At 42.2% G+C, this 21,613-nt stretch overlaps 1 protein-coding gene across 4 annotated transcripts in view; it reads left to right on the top strand.

The window, feature by feature from the left end:
* LOC123747164 (mucin-17) overlaps positions 1-19,125 on the top strand; it is a 143,210-nt gene extending 124,085 nt beyond the window's left edge. Inside the window, exons 5-8 of one of the 4 annotated variants that reach the window (XR_011224896.1) lie at positions 2,598-2,716; positions 4,966-5,152; positions 14,768-17,899; positions 17,960-19,125. Coding sequence is in view for 2 of the 4 variants with exons in the window: in XM_045729194.2 (XP_045585150.1) it covers positions 2,598-2,716; positions 4,966-5,152; positions 14,768-14,931 (470 nt within the window). In the remaining 2 variants the exon portion in view is untranslated. Of the gene's footprint in view, positions 1-2,597; positions 2,717-4,965; positions 5,153-14,767 lie in introns of all 4 variants that reach the window. The other 3 variants (XR_011224895.1, XM_045729195.2, XM_045729194.2) reach the window with 3 other exon arrangements.
* Positions 19,126-21,613: the final 2,488 nt, after the last annotated feature.

The following is a 21,613-nucleotide window of genomic DNA, read 5'->3' as shown; positions in this document are numbered from 1 at the left end:
CTAAACACTCGGTCTCATACTTTTCCCTCACTTCCCTACTCTCTACCCTCACAATTCCCTCACGTTCAACCCCGTTACGTCCCTCACTCTCACTCATCCTTCGTAAGGATTCACACTTAAGACGCCGCTCAAGTTAATCCACGTAACAGCGATCTTAGACCAGCAGCGATCCAAGAAGGACAGGATAAGCTGAGACTAGCACTGAGAAAGATGCTTTTAACGGGACTCCGAGATGAAGTCAGCATCCTTGATCACTCCCAGATCACGTTGTGATATCAATGTGTTATATCAGCAAGTTTCATCTCACTAGAGTAGGACAATATACGATAGGATAGTATGGTGGTCTTATGGATAATAGATACTTGGGGAACGATAAGGCTTTACCTGATACTGAAGCCTGAATCTATAAACCCAGCCTTCGCTGTATAGCTGTATTTAAATACCAATACCATCATTATCATCAACGGGCAAAAAAAAAAAAAATTTAACGAGCAAAAAAAACACAATTCAACGAGCTAAAAAAAAAAAATTCAACGAGCTAAAATAATTGCAAATGGCTCATCGACTTCTCTAAATCCAGGCAAATCATCCTTTAGTTTCTTCGACGCTTTGAACGACCTTTTCCTGTCGTTATTAAACAAAAAATTGCTCTTTATTTATTATTATTATATTCATCATCATAGTATTCTGTAATTTATTATAAGTTTAGTTATGTAACCGAGAGATTATAGGTGATTATAGGATTGTAGCTATATTATAGAGATTATAATATAGCTATAATCTCCTATAGATTATAGGAGATTATAGCTATATTATTATAGAATCCTAGGTGGGTTTAGGATGCTGTGTACCCACCTAGTTGTGCATGTGGGGGTTGAGCTTCGACTCTCTGGTCCCGCCTCTCAACAGTGTGGGAATAGCCAAGGTAGTTCTTCATGTGTCACTAAAATGCATTAATTTTGATAATATTTATTTGATCAAATTCGCATATCTTTTCTGATCTGTAATTTATCATAAAAATGTTACCTCTCCTAGTGAAAAAAATTACTATTTAACTAAATTAATACAATTTATATAAATTAGCTTGTGAGTATATGACCTTCGTGTGCATACAGCTTCACGAAGGGGCTCATACAGCTTCACGAAGGGGCTCATACAGCTTCACGAAGGGGCTCATACAGCTTCACGAAGGGGCTCATACAGCTTCACGAAGGGGCTCATACAGCTTCACGAAGGGGCTCATACAGCTTCACGAAGGGGCTCATACAGCTTCGAAGTATTTGTACACAGTCATGAACCTGTTCTCTAGGAATTTCAATATGGCGTCTAAATGACGTCTGATTAACTCCTCTCTCTATTCAGCCTGTTATATGTACTAGGATCTAAATGGTTTAGTCCAGCCCCTGTTTGGTGGACTGGGAACGTGTCTAGCCGCGGCTAGGTCAACACTACCCGCTACTAACCGCGGCTAGGTCAGCACTACCCGCTACTAACCACGGTTAGCTGCGGTACCTAAATTCCACCTTCTCCTTGAAAGACATTCCAATCTCTTAGCCTCAAAGCCGCTTCGCCTTACACCAGGTCATCATCATTTGGCATTCACAAGCCGCTCTCTTTTCATGCAAATTTCTGACAGTCTCACCTTGGAGATCTCGCACCTGTTCCAGGCTTTGGTCTATAACTCTCTCCCCTTCCTACTCTTCCATTCCTCTTCCAAATGGAATAGGAATGGAAGAATTCCATTTCTCTTCCTTCTTCTTGAGGTTATCTTGAGATGATTTCGGGGCTTTTAGTGTCCCCGCGGCCCGGTCCTCGACCACCCCGCCACCCCCAGGAAGCAGCCCGTGACAGCTGACTAACTCCCAGGTACCTATTTACTGCTAGGTAACAGGGGCATTCAGGGTGAAAGAAACTTTACCCATTTGTTTCTGCCTCGTGCGGGAATCGAACCCGCGCCACAGAATTACGAGTCCTGCGCGCTATCCACCAGGCTACGAGGCCCCCTACAAGGCTCCTTACTCCATTTACTGTTCATACTCCTGTTTCATGTCTTCAATTTTCTCCGTAATCTTTTCTTCTTGTGTTCTAAGTGTCTGTTATTAATATTTCTTATTGCCTGTTTCTGTCAATCGCGTATTGATGCTGTCTATCGCATTTCGCTGCTGACCAACGCCTATTACATCTATCATTTGCAGTCTCCGTGCATTACATTTGCAGTCTCCGTGGTGTAGTGGTAAGACACTCGCCTGGCGTTCCGCGAGCGCTATGTCATGGGTTCGTATCCTGGCCGGGGAGGATTTACTGGGCGCAATTCCTTAACTGTAGCCTCTGTTTAACGCAACAGTAAAATGTGTACTTGGATGAAAAAACGATTCTTCGCGGCGGGGGATCGTATTCCAGGTACCATAGGATTAAGGACTTTCCCGAAACGCTACGCGTACTAGTGGCTCTACAAGAATGTAACAACTCTTGTATATATCTAAAAAAAAAATCATTACTTACATTCTGCGATTTCTTTAACTCATGTGGTGGGGAGAGTAGTAGTCATCATCTTGGCGGATCTTGAAGTAACGAGTGTGTTGTTATGTGGTTCACAGCGCCCCTAGTGAAGGTTCCTGGAGGTCCGGACATGTACGTAAAGAGTGGAAGTACTGTGACTATCAAGTGCATTATCACCGCTGCACTCCACCAGCCTGAGTACATCTTCTGGTACCAGGTAAGTCACTCTTGCTGTTCGAGTGCATCTGTTAGCATTACTGTTCGTGTGCAACCCGTTCTCGCACTTTCGTATAGTCAATATTGACTTATTGAATACGTGCATATGTGACATACTAAACATACTAGTTTACTTTTTAAAGCTTCATAGAAAACACCGACCTTACCTAACCTTCTTAGTATGTTAAGATAAGCATCTTAGTGCTTCGTAATTACAATTATTACTTAACCTATTATAGGTTAAGTGCTTAATATACCTATTATAGGTATAGGTTAAGTAATAATTGCAATTACGAAGCAATAAGATGCTTATCTTAACATACTAAGAAGGTTAGGTAAGGTCGCTGATTTCTATGAAGCTTTTCAAGGTAAACTAGTATGTTTAATATGTCACTTATGCATGTATTTAATAAGTCAATATTGACTGTAAGAAAGTGCGAGAATGGGTTGTCGTGTGTCAGGTCAAATGACTCACTTACTGGACGTACATCTTGGTCCAATTAGTGTGTTTGATATCAGGATATTGATATTAGTTATTTTGATATCAGGATATTGATATTAGTGTGTTTGATAACAGGATATTGATATTAGTGTGTTTGATAACAGGATATTGATATTAGTGTGTTTGATATCAGGATATTGATATTAGTGTGTTTGATATCAGGATATTGATATTAGTGTGTTTGATATCAGGATATTGATATTAGTGTGTTTGATAACAGGATATTGATATTAGTGTGTTTGATATCAGGATATTGATATTAGTGTGTTTGATAACAGGATATTGATATTAGTGTGTTTGATAACAGGATATTGATATTAGTGTGTTTGATATCAGGATATTCCCATATTGTTACTTCCTTTCACATATAATAATAATAATAATAATAATAATAATAATAATAATAATAAATTTTTATTTAGGTAAAGGTACATACATAGAGATTTTACAAAGTTTGTTGGCTTCATAGATATTAGGCATATTAGATATTAGATTATGATTAATGATGATTAATGCTGGATATGCATGCATGCAATAATTTAATACCACACTAATTATGTTGACCAGACCACACACTGGAAGGTGAAGGGACGACGACGACGTTTCGGTCCGTCCTGGACCATTCTCAAGTCGATTGTGCGTCGAGTCAAATCAATCGACTTGAGATTGTTCTAAGACGGACCGAAACGTCATCGTCCCTTCACCTTCTAGTGTGTGGTCTGGTCAACATACTTTAGCCACGTTATTGTGACTCCTCGTCTGCATACTAACTATATTAAGCACTGTAACTAAAATCCACACACACACATATACACATACACACACATTACAGGAACCCCCCCTCCACACACACACACACACACACACACACTGGTAACCAGAACCTTTCCTCAACCACCATTGGCATCAAGTAGTTAAGACACACTAAGGAGATCTAAAGGTATTTTAACTTCTTACAGTAAATTCTCCTCCTCTTTTAGCCACGACATCTTAATGTGGAATCTTAATGGAACTGTCCCATATATAGCAATTGACCTACGTAATGGCCTTGAACTTTCATTTTAAATATATTTTATAATATATAAATATATAACTCGTATGAATAAATTATACACATACACAGATGAAGTTTCGTTATACACTGGTTTCTTGCAACAACGAAAGTTAACATCTGTTACTTGCTTATGTACGAAAAATGCAAATGAGCTTTTAATTGGAATTTTGTCCGATTTGTAAATTTTGACACAGTAAAATCCACTCACTCCAATCACCAAATGATTGGACTGTGTACCCAAATGAGCCACAGGGACGTTTGAAAGAACTTTCAGTGTCAGAGTAGTTAACGGGTGGAATGCATTAGGCAGTGATGTGGTGGAGGCTGACTCCATACACAGTTTCAAATGTAGATATGATAGAGCCCAATAGGCTCAGGAACCTGTACACCCGTTGATTGACAGTTGAGAGGCGGGACCAAAGAGCCAGACCTCAACCCCAGCTAGCACAACTAGGTGAATATAACTAAATGAACACACACACACACACACACACCCACCCAAGACCGTCAGTAGTTTCAAAGCGTTATATGACAAAGAGTGCTGGGAAGACAGGACACCACGAGCGTAGCTCTCATCCTGTAACTACACTTAGGTAATTACACACACACACACACACCCACACACACCCACACCCCCACACCCATCCACACACACACACACCAACCCTTCTCATTCTCTCCCCTCTCTCACCAGGGCAAGGAACGGGTAGTGGCGGACGAGGTCACGGGCAGAGGTCGACAGGTGTTCTTGGAGCGTGTCTCAGAAGATACCACTGTAGGCACGCTACTGATACCAACGGCTTCCCCAAGAGACCAGGGGGCCTACACCTGTGCCCCGTCCACGCTCCCAAACGCATCTGTCACACTGCATGTTCTTAATGGTCAGTCATATTTGCTTTGGTGTCCATTTGAAGCTAATGTTCGTGTTATTCGTCTACCTGATATCTATGTTTATTTGTAAGTGGATTCATTTTGAATATAATCAAACATGTAGTGTGTGTGTGTGTGTGTGTGTGTGTGCGTGTGCGTGTGCGTGTGCGTGTGTGTGTGTGTGTGTGTGTGTGTGTGTGTGTACTCACCTAGATGTACTCACCTAGATGTGTTTGCGGGGGTTGAGCTCTGGCTCTTTGGTCCCGCCTCTCAACCGTCAATCAACAGGTGTACAGATTCCTGAGCCTTTGTGTGTGTGTGTGTGTGTGTGTGTGTGTTATATAGTTATTAAGTAACAATTCCACTTGAACTAGTGACTTCACTACCTCTCATGAACAACCTTAGAACCACTTTCATGGATAAACCTCTGACTTAGAATCCAACTTCAATCATTTAGCTAGAATTTAAACGATACACAAACATTTAATTCACCCATTCAGTGAACATTCTATTCAAGATCCTCTTCAAACCGGAGGTGACAGGGCTCTGTGGCAGACCCACAGGACGTATCCTTTGATAGTAAAATGTACTTAGTCAATCCGTTGCCAGAAATAGGCTTTCAAAGTCACACTGAACCTGATCTCTGGATCACTGACTGGAAAATAATGATGTTCCGAGTAGGCATTTACTCGTAGGGAACAAACAGCCTCGCTTCTTGCATGGTCGCCGCTCGATCCCCGATGGCCCAGGTAATTGAGCACGGCTCCTTCCGTGTCGCGCTCAGTCGAAGCACGGAAGGAACTTGAAGCTCGAAGTTATATATGCAGCTCGAATTGTGTGTGTGTGTATATATATGTATATATTATATATAGCTATACACACACAGCTTGATAATGGATATATATATATATATATGTATAGCTAGACACAGGTTGACAAATGTATGTGTGTGTGTGTGTGTGAGATTATTTATATATATATATATATATATATATATATATATATATATATATATATATATGTCGTACCTAGTAGCCAGAACGAACTTGTCAGGCTACTATGCAAGGCCAAATTTGCCTAATAAGCCAAGTTTTCCTGAATTAATATATTTTCTAAATTTTTTTTCTTATGAAAAGATAAAGCTACCCATTTCATTATGTATGAGGTCAATTTTTTTTAATTGTAGTTAAAATTAACGTAGATATATGACCGAACCTAACCAACCCTACCTAACCTAACCTAACCTAGCCTTATAGGTTAGGTTAGGTTAGGTAGCCGAAAAAGTTAGGTTAGGTTAGGTTAGGTAGGTTAGGTCGTCGAAAAACAATTAATTCATGAAAACTTTGCTTATTAGGCAAATCGGGCCATGCATAGTAGGCTGAGAAGTGCGTTCTGGCTACTAGGTACGACATATATATATATATATATATATATATATATATATATATATATATATTATACAGCTTGACATTATGTAGACAGTGGTATATATTTTGATACGGTCGACTTTGAATGCTTCAAGTCTGATGCCACATATATGTAGCTTCTAAACATATTTTTCCCAATAATGGGATCAGCTTCTGAATGAATGTACTATCTATCTACGTCTCTCTTACTCTCCACCACCTTCCCTCCCTCTCTCTCTCTCTCTCACTCTCTCTCATTGGCAATGAGAACTCAATCTTTACTATCTACGTCTCTCTTACTCTCCACCACCTTCCCTTTCTCTCTCCCTCTCTCTCTCTCTCTCATTGGCAATGAGAACTCAATCTTTACTATCTATCTACGTCTCTCTTACTCTCCACCACCTTCCCTTTCTCTCTCTCTCTCTCTCTCACTCTCTCTCATTGGCAATGAGAACTCAATCTTTACTATCTATCTACGTCTCTCTTACTCTCCACCACCTTTCCTCCCTCTCACTCTCTCTCTCACTCTCTCTCATTGCCAATGAGAACTCACATTCCGCTTTCACATGAAGACGTTTTTCCCCTCGACGTCGCCGTCAAACTAGACGTGCATTTAGATGACTTCATTAACGGTGATTCCGAGCTGGAGGTGATGTCACAGCCCAGACGAGCACCGGCCATAGACATCCCGGTCCTTTATCAGGTGAAGTTCATCTGGTAATTCGTTGGTTCTTCCTGGTTTCTTTAGCAATTACTGAACGTTAATGGGTCTCAATCAAAGAAAGAGAACGCGGCTATCTTTATCTTGAGGTTATCTTGAGATGATTTCGGGGCTTTTAAGTGTCCCCGCGGCCCGGTCCTCAACCAGGCCTCCACCCCCAGGAAGCAGCCCGTGACAGCTAACACCCAGGTACCTATTTACTGCTAGGTAACAGGGGCATAGGGTGAAAAACTCTGCCCGTTGTTTCTCGCCGGCGCCTGGGATCGAACCCAGGACCACAGGATCACAAGACCAGCGTGCTGTCCGCTCGGCCGACCGGCTTCCTTGATATAAGGCTAAGATATATGTGGTTAATAGTGATCAAGAACAAGGCGTCGTGGTTAATAATAATAGTTGCTTGGATAATGTACAAATCCACAAGGGCCGTGACGAGGATTCGAACCTGCGTCCAGGAGCATCCCAGACACTTAATGGATAATGTATATAAATGTTGGATAATGTATATAATGACGTCTTTGATCAATGACGTAGCTTTAGTTATGTGGCTTTGATCAAAGCCAAGCGAGTAATGCAAAGTTATTCAGCAATTCCTAAAAAAATGAGGTTTCTTAGTCATTAACTTTTGCTTATGTCGAGATTAATAATATGTCCTTGAAGGGTTCATCACTTAGGGTTCGAGTCTCTATACGGGCTGGATGTGGTATGGTTCATTTGTGAACGGAATATTTATATTTTAAAGCGTAACGCTGGACTTTGAGGTCATCATTCAAAGCCAAAATTTAACAGGTTTGTCGCAGACCGTCCGCCATACCGAGACCTAAATGCGATTCCATCCACCCGCCAACCCACCTGCTGTTTATAAATGAAAAACGGTTTACACACAACCCGTCCTCGACTCGAGTCCATTCCATCCAGCGGTCGACCCCACAGACGCATTCATAAATATGTACATGATGTTCATTCAAAACGGGAATTTACTAAAATATAAATTGATATTATATTAGCATGGTTAGGTGTATAGGTTCTGTTGGCGATTATTTGTATTTGTAGTACGTGGGTGAAGCATTTACAAGCGTAAACAAATCCCCAAGGGCCGTGACGAGGATTCGAACCTGCGTCCGGGAGCATTCCAGGTTGGGATGGTTCCTGGTTCGCAGGTTCCAATGACGCAGGTTCGAATCCTCGTCACGGCCCTTGTGGATTTGTTCATTTGATGCATCACGTTAGTGTGATCTCCGTGTGTGATTTACAAGCGTTTTGAATCAACATCATGTACATATTTATGAATGCGTCTGTGGGGTCGACCGCTGGATGGAATGGACTTGAGTCAAGGACGGGCTGCTGCCTGGAGAGGTAATTGTGTGTGTGTGTGGGCTTACTGAAAGGGAGAGATTTTAATACAGAATTTTCATATATTTTCAAAGTTCATAGTGGGATATCATTTGGGAATTGAATGATACGATCCCCCGCTTTCTCTCTCTTTCTCTTTCTCTCTTTTTCTCTTTCTCTTTCTCGTTCTCTCTTTCTCTCTCTCCCTCCCCCCCTTTCTTTCTTTCTTTCTTTCTTTGTCTGTCTATCTCTCTGTCTGTGTCTCTGTCTATCTCTCTGTCTGTGTCTCTGTCTGTCTCTCTGTGTCTCTGTCTGTCTCTCTGTGTCTCTGTCTGTCTCTGTGTGTCTCTGTCTCTCTGTGTCTCTGTCTGTCTCTCTGTGTCTCTGTCTGTCTCTCTGTGTCTCTGTCTGTCTCTCTGTGTCTCTGTCTGTCTCTCTGTGTCTCTGTCTGTCTCTCTGTGTCTCTGTCTGTCTCTCTGTGTCTCTGTCTGTCTCTCTGTGTCTCTGTCTGTCTCTCTGTGTCTCTGTCTCTCTGTGTCTCTGTCTGTCTCTGTGTGTCTCTGTCTGTCTCTGTGTGTCTCTGTCTGTCTCTGTGTGTCTCTGTCTCTCTGTGTGTCTCTGTCTCTCTGTGTCTCTGTCTGTCTCTCTGTGTCTCTGTCTCTCTGTGTCTCTCTCTGTGTCTCTGTCTGTCTCTCTGTGTCTCTGTCTGTCTCTCTGTGTCTCTGTCTGTCTCTCTGTGTCTCTGTCTGTCTCTCTGTGTGTCTGTCTGTCTCTCTGTGTGTCTGTCTGTCTCTCTGTGTCTCTGTCTGTCTCTCTGTGTCTCTGTCTGTCTCTCTCTCTGTCTCTGTCTGTCTCTCTGTGTCTCTGTCTGTCTCTCTGTGTCTCTGTCTGTGTGTCTATCTGTCTCTGTCTCTCTCTCTGCCTCTCTCTCTGCCTCCCTCTCTCTCTCCCCCTCTCTCTCTCCCTCCCTCTCCCTCTCCCCCAAGCGCACCCCAACATTCCGCCATAACATGCTGGACACTGAAAGCTAGACCATATGCATTGCAAATGGAGAACCACAACACAGGTATTGCAAATGCAGGGGCGCCTTCCACTCTACGTCGATGGTTAGTGGTGTGTGCACCTCATTCTTCAGTCTATATGTTCTTCTTGTTGTGAAGGGAACTAAGGCTGTGACTGAGCTAAGGGGCGCCTTCCACTCTACGTCGATGGTTAGTGGTGTGTGCACCTCATTCTTCAGTCTATATGTTCTTCTTGTTGTGAAGGGAACTAAGGCTGTGACTGAGCTAAGGGGCGCCTTCCACTCTACGTCGATGGTTAGTGGTGTGTGCACCTCATTCTTCAGTCTATATGTTCTTCTTGTTGTGAAGGGAACTAAGGCTGTGACTGAGCTAAGGGGCGCCTTCCACTTTACGTCGATGGTTAGTGGTGTGTGCACCTCATTCTTCAGTCTATATGTTCTTCTTGTTGTGAAGGGAACTAAGGCTGTGACTGAGCTAAGGGGCGCCTTCCACTCTACGTCGATGGTTAGTGGTGTGTGCACCTCATTCTTCAGTCTATATGTTCTTCTTGTTGTGAAGGGAACTAAGGCTGTGACTGAGCTAAGGGGCGCCTTCCACTCTACGTCGATGGTTAGTGGTGTGTGCACCTCATTCTTCAGTCTATATGTTCTTCTTGTTGTGAAGGGAACTAAGGCTGTGACTGAGCTAAGGGCACAAGATCATTCGTGTTAAATTGCTTTGAAAAACTAGCGTATACAGGCTGTTTTATCTCGATTTTTGTTAAATTTTATTTATGTTTTGTGTGGAAGTTAATCAAGTTCTGTTGACCAGACAACACACTAGAAGTTGAAGGGACGACGACCTTTCGGTTCGTCCTGGACCATTCTCAAGTCGATTGTGATGAGGAGGTTACCTTGAGGTGCTTCCGGGGCTTAGCGTCCCCGCGGCCCGGTCGTCGACCAGGCCTCCTGGTTGCCGGACTGATCAACCAGGCTGTTGGACGCGGCTGCTCGCAGCCTGACGTACGAGTCACAGCCTGGTTGATCAGGAATCCTTTGGAGGTAGAGACAGGCAATAAATAGGCAAGAGAGAGAGTTGAGGAGGAAAGTAAGGTGTAGGGGATAGTAGTTCCAATCAAGTTCTGTACTCCCATAGTTGTGATTGCGAGAGTTGAGCTTCGGCGCTTCGGGTCCCGTCTTTCAACTTTTCAATCAATTGGTCGATATGTGTCAAGGCTGACTGTTGTCTCGTGTTTCAGTGGTATGTCTTTTTTCCTGATTTTAAGATTATGGGAAGGAGCCGTGCTCAATCACCTGGGCCATCGGGAATCGAGCGGCGATCATGCAAGAAGCATGCAGGCGATGAGTCACAATAACGTGGCTAAAGTATGTTGACCAGACCACACACTAGAAGTTGAACTCACACACTCCCAATCGACTTGAGAATGGTCCAGGACGGACCGAAACGTCGTCGTCCCTTCACCTTCTAGTGTGTGGTCTGGTCAACAACAATCTTAATTCATCGCTGTATCATCAGTTTGTATTTTAAGTTTTCTTAAATTCACGTTTTTTTTTTTTCGTGGAAAAAGCTATATGGTACAATTGTATAGTAACCTAACAAGACTATTAATTTGCTTCTGATTCTATTAATTTGCTTCAGGGTTCCTTTGCCCTGAATTGATGCCCAATTCGAAACCTCTTTATGTACATAGTTTGTCCTAATAACAACAGCCAGGTGGATTGAATCCAAACAGAAATGAACACTAAACTTATCAGGGGGAATCGAACTCGGGTTAACTAAATAATCAGATTACGATTAGCGTCCAGCTGCTGAAACTGCAGACCTGTATTGACCAGGGGCCAGATTCACGAAAGAACTTACGCAAGCACTTACGAACCTGCGGCCAGATTCACGAAGCAGTTACGCAAGCACTTACGAACGTGTACATCTTTCCTCAATCTTTGACGGCTTTGGTTACATTTATTAAACAGTTTACAAGCATGAAAACTTGCCAATCAACTGTTGTTATTGTTATAAACAGCCTCCTGGTGCTTCGGAGCTCATTAACTGTTCAATAATTGTAAACAAAGCCGCCAAAGATTGAGAAAAGATGTACAGGTTCGTAAGTGCTTGCGTAACAGGTTCGTGAATCTGGCACCAGGTTCGCAAGTACTTGCGTAGCTGCTTTGTGAATCTGGCCCCAGTTTCTGACCATTTCCCAGTCCCTTCACCCCCTCATACTGACCAATCTCTCACACTGACCGCTTCCCCAACTCCCCAATCAGAAAACACGCAGAAAACAATCAAAAATTAAACCAGCAAATGCTATGAATGCCGTCAAACACCTGAATTCCCAAACATGTGACTGTGCCATGACTGACCTCAGGCCTTCAGTGTTATATTTCCTCGCCAGAGAAGGATGCAGTTGGAAACTGCTACCAAATGATTCATTATAATTTTTCTTTCACAGACGGGCTATTATCTCTGGGCTGATGAGGCTCCTTTGCTAAGTTCTGCAATTACCTACCTTTAATTTTGCTCAAATGAGAGTTTCTTGAGATGAATGGTTTTCTCCTTCTTACGTCTTTTTCTTGTTCTTTTTACAATATACGAAATTCGCTTATATATATACATATTATATATATATATATATACACATACATACATACATACATACATATATATATATATATACATATACATACATATATATATATTGTGACAGTGTCAGACCACAGAGGAAAATTGAAACAGGAATTTCCTTAAGTACTTTCGTATATTAATGCATCTTCAGACTCCTTCTGGAGATGTATTAATATACGAGAGTACTTAAGGAAATTCCTGTTTCAATTTTCATCCGCGGTTTGACACTGTCACATTTTAATCACGTGTTTATATTTCGTGATTTACACACACACACATTATATATATATATATATATATATATATATATATATATATATATATATATATATATATATATATATTATTAAATATGACCGAAAAAGTAAGATTAATAATTCTAACACGAATTTTCTCAATCTTTCGTACATTACGCTTCACTGTTGGAGGTAAATCAAAAATCACTTCTCCAAAATTCATTTTTATTTCTAGTCTGACGCGACACGGGCGCGTTTCGTAAAACTTATTACATTTTCAAAGACTTCACAAATACACAACTGATTAGAACTTGCGTTTCTCTGATTTTATATCTACATTTGAGTGAGGTGGGAAGGGTGATGTGGCATTAACACAAGACAGAACAATAGGGGATATTAATAGGGTATTAAAAGTATCAACACAAGACAGAACAGAAACAATGGGTATTGAATAGAAGTGTTTGTAGAAAGCCTATTGGTCCATATTTCTTGATGCTTCTATATTGGAGCGGAGTCTTGAGGTGGGTAGAATATAGTTGTGCAATAATTGGCTGTTGATTGCTGGTGTTGACTTCTTGATGTGTAGTGCCTCGCAAACGTCAAGCCGCCTGCTATCGCTGTATCTATCGATGATTTCTGTGTTGTTTACTAGGATTTCTCTGGCGACGGTTTGGTTATGGGAAGAGATTATATGTTCCTTAATGGAGCCCTGTTGCTTATGCATCGTTAAACGCCTAGAAAGAGATGTTGTTGTCTTGCCTATATACTGGGTTTTTTGGAGCTTACAGTCCCCAAGTGGGCATTTGAAGGCATAGACGACGTTAGTCTCTTTTAAAGCGTTCTGTTTTGTGTCTGGAGAGTTTCTCATGACTAGGCTGGCCGTTTTTCTGGTTTTATAGTAAATCGTCAGTTGTATCCTCTGATTTTTGTCTGTAGGGATAACGTTTCTATTAACAATATCTTTCAGGACCCTTTCCTCCGTTTTATGAGCTGTGGAAAAGAAGTTCCTGTAAAATAGTCTAATAGGGGGTATAGGTGTTGTGTTAGTTGTCTCTTCGGAGGTTGCATGGCTTTTCACTTTCCTTCTTATGATGTCTTCGATGAAACCATTGGAGAAGCCGTTATTGACTAGGACCTGCCTTACCCTACAGAGTTCTTCGTCGACTTGCTTCCATTCTGAGCTGTGGCTGAGAGCACGGTCGACGTATGCGTTAACAACACTCCTCTTGTACCTGTCAGGGCAGTCGCTGTTGGCATTTAGGCACATTCCTATGTTTGTTTCCTTAGTGTAGACTGCAGTGTGGAAACCTCCGCCCTTTTCCATGACTGTTACATCTAGAAAAGGCAGCTTCCCATCCTTTTCCGTCTCGTAAGTGAAACGCAGCACGGAACTCTGCTCAAATGCCTCCTTCAGCTCCTGCAGATGTCTGACATCAGGTACCTGTGTAAAAATGTCGTCAACATACCTGCAGTATATGGCCGGTTTCAAGTTCATGTCGACTAAGACTTTTTGCTCGATGGTACCCATGTAGAAGTTTGCAAACAGGACACCTAGGGGAGAACCCATGGCGACCCCATCTACTTGCTTATACATGTGCCCATCCGGGCTCAAGAAGGGTGCCTCTTTAGTACAAGCTTGGAGTAGTTTCCTCAGAATACTTTCTGGCATGTCAAGAGGAGTACAGGCTGGATCACGATACACTCTGTCGGCTATCATTCCGATTGTCTCTTCCGATTATCATTCCGATAAGTTTTACGAAACGCGCCCGTGTCGCGTCAGACTAGAAATAAAAATGAATTTTGGAGAAGTGATTTTTGATTTACCTCCAACAGTGAAGCGTAATGTACGAAAGATTGAGAAAATTCGTGTTAGAATTATTAATCTTACTTTTTCGGTCATATTTAATAATATATATATATATATATATATATATATATATATATATATATATATATATATATATATATATATATATATATATATATGTATAGTGTCTGTGTGTGTGTGTGTGTGTGTGTGTGTGTGTGTGTGTGTGTGTGTGTGTGTGTGTGTGTGTGTGTGTGTGTGTGTGTGTGTGTGTGTGTGTGAGTGTGAGTGAGCTTCGGCTCTTTGGCCCCACCTCACACTAGTCAAAGATGTTTAAACGTGTGCGCGTGTGTGTGTGTGTCTGTGTGCGTGTGTGCGTGTGTCTGTGTGTCTGTGTGCGTGTGTGTGTTTGTCTGTGTGCGTGTGTGTGTCTGTCTGTGTGTGTATTTCAGTATCGCAGGACTGATCCATCTCTTTCCTCAGCAGGAGAACACCCAGCAGCAATGCACCACGGTGGGAGTCCCCACCCACGGCCATCAACTTCCTGCACCCTGCTGCTATCCTGCTTGATGGCCACTTGGCTGATAGCAGGAGCAGCAGCAGGCACCCTCCACCCTCCCCTGCTGCTCATCTCTCTCCCTAGGTGATCCAAACACCGCCCACCTCGCCCACCACGCCCACGGGCGCCCCCAACCTCCTGAAAGGTGGCTCAACCCAAGGACAAGCCGATATCGAAGCTACAGACGGTCCCACGATAACGATATCACAGATATCGACGGTATTACAATACGTATATATCATGCTGATTCTGGCTCTGGTGGACCCGTTATATCAAAGGCACTGTGGGTGCCTAAGACCTCTCCCTCTCTCACCAAATTAGACATTATATATTTTTATATTATTCTCAAATTATACGAGTCGTTCGTTATCGTACTGAATATAATTAGATGACGTTGTTGTTATAGGGAGTCGTTAGTCTGACGTCACTTCAGACCGAGTACTGGAACTCAATTTAGTGAAGAGGGTGATGTTAAGACTCGAGTGATATTAGCGAGTAAAAAATATAACATGTCGTTAAATTATTTTGCGAATAAACTAGAGGAAGATATATACATTACACAATGTTTATACGTGTTGTGTACTTAAATGTACACAGCTGGAAAGCCAAGTGGTGGACAAAACGTCTCTGCTTCGAATGTGAGGCGGTCGATATTCTCCTTGAAGCAGACTAGGCTTCTTGACACAGATCAAATAAAAGAATGTGTTTCTTGGAAACTTGAGGAAACTTTGATCTTAGGTACTGTTTCTGAGGGCCAAGTTCAGCCACCGTGAAGACAGCTGACACTTGGGACCTCTGAGTACAGCTTGATGTTACCTGGGAGTGACTGAGTGTATAGAGGGAGTGACGGAATGTATAGAGGGAGTGACGGAGTGCATAGAGGGAGTGACGGAGTGCATAGAGGGAGTGACGGAGTGCATAGAGTATTGTGTAGTGTTTGTGATCATCTAATACACACCAAGGCGAGGCCTTCCAGGGGTCTAGACCTTGGAGAAGCCTCGACTAGGAGGAGTGGTTGAGGACCGGGCCGTGGGGAAGCCCCGAAATCATCACAAGGAAGCCTCCAGGATCGAGGAAGCCTATAAGGTCGAAGATCTCGCTCCAGCATCATCACCATCAGGACCACAATCATCACTATCAACACACTCATCATCATATCCTCCTCCAGTCTCCAGGACAACCCAAAGAGGTTTCTTTCGTAAATTAAGAACCGTAAATTTCGTAAATTAAATTGTTTAAAAAAATTAAGAATCCTCTCCATTGATGATTCCATAGAATGATGACTTTCAGAGATACATAGAGAGAGAGAGAACTATTAAATTGCTCATTACAGAGTAACTAGAAAATTTCGAGGGTTTAATGTTTAATCCCTCCCCTCCCCCCCCCCCCATTCTCTTTCGTCCACTTCACCCTCTCACAGTAATCCATTCCTCTATCCCTTCCATCTAAACCTAAGCATATTACCTAACCAATCTAACCTATCCACCTAGAACCCACCCAAACAAAGCTCGGATTATTTTTTTTAATCCATGTTTTCAAACACTGTTCCCTAAGGATTTGTCCCAAATTCTGACCACAGATCCCGGTCGGATCCAGATAGGGCGCTGGTCGGCCGAGCGGACAGCACGCGGGACTTGTGATCCTGTGGTCCTGGGTTCGATTCCAGGCGCCGGCGAGAAACAATGGGCAGAGTTTCTTTCACCCTATGCCCCTGTTACCTAGCAGTAAAATAGGTACCTGGGTGTTAGTCAGCTGTCACGGCCTGCTTCCTGGGGGGTGGAGGCCTGGTCGAGGACCGGGCCGCGGGGACACTAAAGCCCCGAAATCACCTCAAGATAAGATAACCTCACCCTATGCCCCTGTTACCTAGCAGTAAAATAGGTACCTGGGTGTTAGTCAGCTGTCACGGCCTGCTTCCTGGGGGGTGGAGGCCTGGTCGAGGACCGGGCCGCGGGGACACTAAAAAGCCCCGAAATCATCAAGATAACCTCAAGATAACCTCAAGATATGCTCAAGCTACAGCATACCAATATACCATTTGTCCATATGAAGTCATGTTATTTATATATATATATATCTATTTTGTTGAATTTCAAATATTTAAAATAGCTTGTCTTTCAAAATTTTTCAACTATTTTGTAATTTGTGTAAAATAGTAATATGATTATTTTTTACATTAAATAACCCAGCTGTATACTGTTAAAAATGATGGTATGTATTGAATACACACATACACATGTATGGAAATATTTACATATGTGCTCGTATAGTCTCGTGTTTATTTAGAAATTCAGTACAGAAAATATTGGGAGGAAATGGAAAAAAATATCTTTGTTACCTAGCAGTAAATAGGTACCTGGGAGTTAGTCAGCTGTCACGGGCTGCTTCCTGGGGGTGGAGGCCTTGTCGGAAGATCGGACCGCGGGGACACTAAAGCCCCGAAATCATCTCAAGTTAACCTCAAGATCAAGATAGGTATAAACCTCCCTAAAAGGTTATCCACTCCTGTTAATCATAAATTCTATTATCCGGAGCCAATTCTACCAACAAAATAACGTTAAGATCATCAACCAACGAGCCTTAGCTCACAAGACACTATCGTAAACCACTAACGAGGTCTGAACCTCTTACGTGTTCACTTAACTAGTCTTGACCTCTTAACCTCGATCATGGCACCTAAAAGTCTGCAAAAACGTAAGATTCAAGCAGGTTGCCTAAGACTTATTCACCCACACGAGGCAACATCTATGCATTATCCACGCAAAGTTACTCGTATGTTGGTCTAACCGCTGTAAACAATCCACCAACCTCAATTTAATAATATAGACAGAGCCACCACAAACAACCATGTGGATCCAAATTAGATACCCAATCCATACACCTGGAAATCAGATACCCAACCCAAATACTTGAAAATCAGACACCCAACCCACAGACCTGAAAATTACACACCCAATCCACACACCTGAAAATAAAGGTAGTGAAAACTTTTCGGTCCGTTCTGAACCATTATCACGTCTAGTAAGGTCACGTCTAGTAAGGTCACGTCTAGTAAGGTCACGTCTAGTAAGGTCACGTCTAGTAAGGTCACGTCTAGTAAGGTCACGTCTAGTAAGGTCACGTCTACTTTTTTACCCACGGTAATTTGGTCCATTATTTAACAGCCCAGTTTACAACCCAAAATTTTCTCGAGTTTAAACTTGGCACAAAATTACATCTATCGTCCCCGAGGTCTATTTTGCGTCGATATGTATATTTTGCATCTTTATAATATGGCTTTTATTATATCCTTTATTTACTAAACTGTTTAAGACAGCTTCAACGCTCCACAAAGTCGTCCTTACAGAATAAGAATTTAAGTTTCTGTACGACCTCGTAGCATTTCGGATCTCGTTAATCGTTTTGTAAATACTGACTAAGGAGCCATTGTCGACGTAAGAGGTACAGGTCTCGTAAGTGGACTCGTAAGTGCTCTGTGAATCCCTCGCCCATAGTCGTTACGACCCTTAGTAGCTAATTTAATAACTCCTTCGCTCATCAACTGTTGAATCATTAAACGAACTGCTATGAGTATAGTTACATAGCACTTGGAAGCCTACGACTTGAACCGTTGGGGATCGAACGCCGACCCTGCAAGAAGCTGTCCGCTCTGCCAACCAGGCCATGTGGTTAACTTAAGAATTATTAACGAATACAGCCGTTGAGTGGATTCGATTTGACGTACGTCAAATATGAAGTGTTTTTATCTAGCCAGAAACGTATGAAAGTCAATGGTCCAAAAGTTTAAGATAACGGTAATAATACGATGCTTTTATGATCTGTAAACCACCAAGATATCGACGCTGTGGTCAAATGCTTCAAAAATGCTAAGTATTGACCTATACCAATCAATCCTCTTAGATATATTTTGTTTAAATCAGCTGCAATATCACGATAACAAGCTGATATAACACTGGGATATCCAGATAGCTGCCTTTACTATCTAGGTCGAAACATTTATCTGTGAATGGGACTCTCGTCTGTATGATATCATTGAAGAATTATTTTGCCCGGAAAGGATATCATTCGATGATATACACAGGATTAATGGTTTAAAACTATCCTGTTTAAACCCTTCCTTGGGCTTGGGGGCTCCATCTGCCATATATATATATATATATATATATATATATATATATATATATATATATATATAATGTTAATGACGTCTCGCATATAGGAGGGAGTAAATGTACTAAATGTTTTGTATCATGAAATAAAAGTATGTATCCTTTGGACAAAATTTGTTATTAACCTTTTTGTCATCAATTGTAAACAACTTTGTATTCTTAAACCAGTTAAGGCAGAATGTTGACCAGACCACACACTAGAAGGTGAAGGGACGACGACGTTTCGGTCCGTCCTGGACCATTCTCAAGTCGATTGTGAGAATGACTCCAGGACGGAGCGAAACGTCGTCGTCCCTTCACCTTCTAGTGTGTGGTCTGGTCAACATATTTCAGCCCCGTTATTGTGACTCCTCGCCTACAACAACATTATCAATAGATGCCAAATATTTTTTACAAAAATATTAAAGGAAAATTCAAGTGCTTTTTAATTTATTTGGACACGAATATGATAAGAGTTTGATTTAACAATCGACTTGAGAATGGTCCAGGATGGACCGAAACGTCGTCGTCCCTTCAATTTCTAGTGTGTGGTCTGGTCAACAGTTTGATTTAATACCACTCAATCTTCAACAGAGACTAGGCCTAGAGGCCTAGAACAATTATAATTCCTGCTGATTTAGGAAAATGACCTACAGGGGCTAATCATTACAAAAGCCCTCATTACACGAGAATAAAGGTGATTGCAGAAGACCTATTGGCCCATAGGGAACACTTCCTCCATATATATTCACCTAAACTCATTCACATACATGTCTGTCCTTCGCTTGAAACAACCTAGCGACCCCCACGTCTACTATGTTACCAGGCAATTGAAGAAATCAACATTCCTCTTCCCAAACAAAAAATACAAGAGGGAAAAAAGTTAAAACCAAGAATTAGAGAGAGAGAGATGGAAGAGAGAGAGAGAGAGAGAGAGAGATGGAAGAGAGAGAGAGATGGAAGAGAGAGAGAGAGAGAGAGAGAGATGGAAGAGAGAGAGAGAGAGAGAGAGATGGGAGAGAGAATAAAGGGGAAAAAAGAGTAATAAACATATAATAAAGGGGAAAAAAGTTAAAAAAACAAGACAGACAAGGAAAAAAAAGAATTATGCTACAGAAGAAATAAAAACAAACCTCATACCTGAAGAACTTCAGATCCAAAGACAATCTTTTTCCTAAATTCTACGTAAAATTGTCCTCAAAGAAAGAGGAAACGCCTTGAGGAATAGTTAAGATGGTCAGGTTAGGAAGGTTCCTTCCTCAACAGCTTGTCTTGAAGTGACGCTCCCATTACCAAGGTAATTAATGGGTGCCGGTAGGTAATTAAGGGGGTGCCGGTAGGTAATTATGGGGGTGCCGGTAGGTAGTTAAGGGGTGCCAGTAGGTAATTAAGGGGGTGCCGGTAGCTAATTAAGGGGGTGCCGGTAGCTAATTAAGGGGTGCCAGTAGGTAATTAAGGGGGTGCCGGTAGCTAATTAAGGGGGTGCCGGTAGCTAATTAAGGGGTGCCAGTAGGTAATTAAGGGGGTGCCGGTAGGTAATTAAGGGGGTGCCGGTAGCTAATTAAGGGGTGCCAGTAGGTAATTAAGGGGTGCCAGTAGGTAATTAAGGGGTGCCAGTAGGTAATTAAGGGGTGCCAGTAGGTAATTAAGGGGTGCCAGTAGGTAATTAAGGGGTGCCAGTAGGTAATTAAGGGGTGCCAGTAGGTAATTAAGGGGTGCCAGTAGGTAATTAAGGGGTGCCAGTAGGTAATTAAGGGGTGCCAGTAGGTAATTAAGGGGTGCCAGTAGCTAATTAAGGGGTGCCAGTAGCTAATTAAGGGGTGCCAGTAGCTAATTAAGGAGTGCCAGTAGGTAATTAAGGAGTGCCGGTAGGTAATTAAGGGGTGCCAGTAGGTAATTAAGGGGTGCCAGTAGGTAATTAAGGGGTGCCAGTAGGTAATTAAGGAGTGCCGGTAGGTAATTAAGGGGTGCCAGTAGGTAATTAAGGGGTGCCAGTAGGTAATTAGGAGTGCCAGTAATTAAGGGTGCCAATAGGCAATTAAGGAGTGCCAGTAGGTAATTAGGGAGTGCCAGTAGGTAATTAAGGAGTGCCAGTAGGTAATTAGGGAGTGCCAGTAGGTAATTAAGGGGTGCCAGTAGGTAATTAAGGGGTGCCAGTAGGTAATTAAGGGGTGCCAGTAGGTAATTAAGGAGTGCCAGTAGGTAATTAGGAGTGCCAGTAGGTAATTAGGAGTGCCAGTAATTAAGGGTGCCAATAGGCAATTAAGGAGTGCCGGTAGGTAAGGCTAGTTGGAGGCTGGTCAGGAGAAAGAAAGCTTGGAAGAGAAGGGTTGTCATTGGACAAGAAAGTCAGCGGTTATGGCACACAGTTGACTGCAAGATGCCATCAATTATCTCTCCAACCGTTCGGAAAATCATTTGATAATTAACAATTACAAGCTCCATTGGATCGCCATATATATCACCTATAAAGAACAAATCCACAGGACCGTGACGAGGATTCGAAGTTACATCCGAGAGCTTCCCAGACGACGTAATCGACTGAGCTACGACATGATAAAAGAATTGCAACCGGGAAATCATCTTGATCTACCAACCTGTTATATCGCCAGTACTTTGCTT

The sequence above is a fragment of the Procambarus clarkii genome, chromosome 77 (assembly GCF_040958095.1).
Source record: "Procambarus clarkii isolate CNS0578487 chromosome 77, FALCON_Pclarkii_2.0, whole genome shotgun sequence".
Lineage (NCBI taxonomy): Eukaryota > Metazoa > Arthropoda > Malacostraca > Decapoda > Cambaridae > Procambarus > Procambarus clarkii.
The sequence above is the reverse complement of the archived record's forward strand: the minus strand, read 5'-3'. Positions and strand labels throughout refer to the sequence as shown.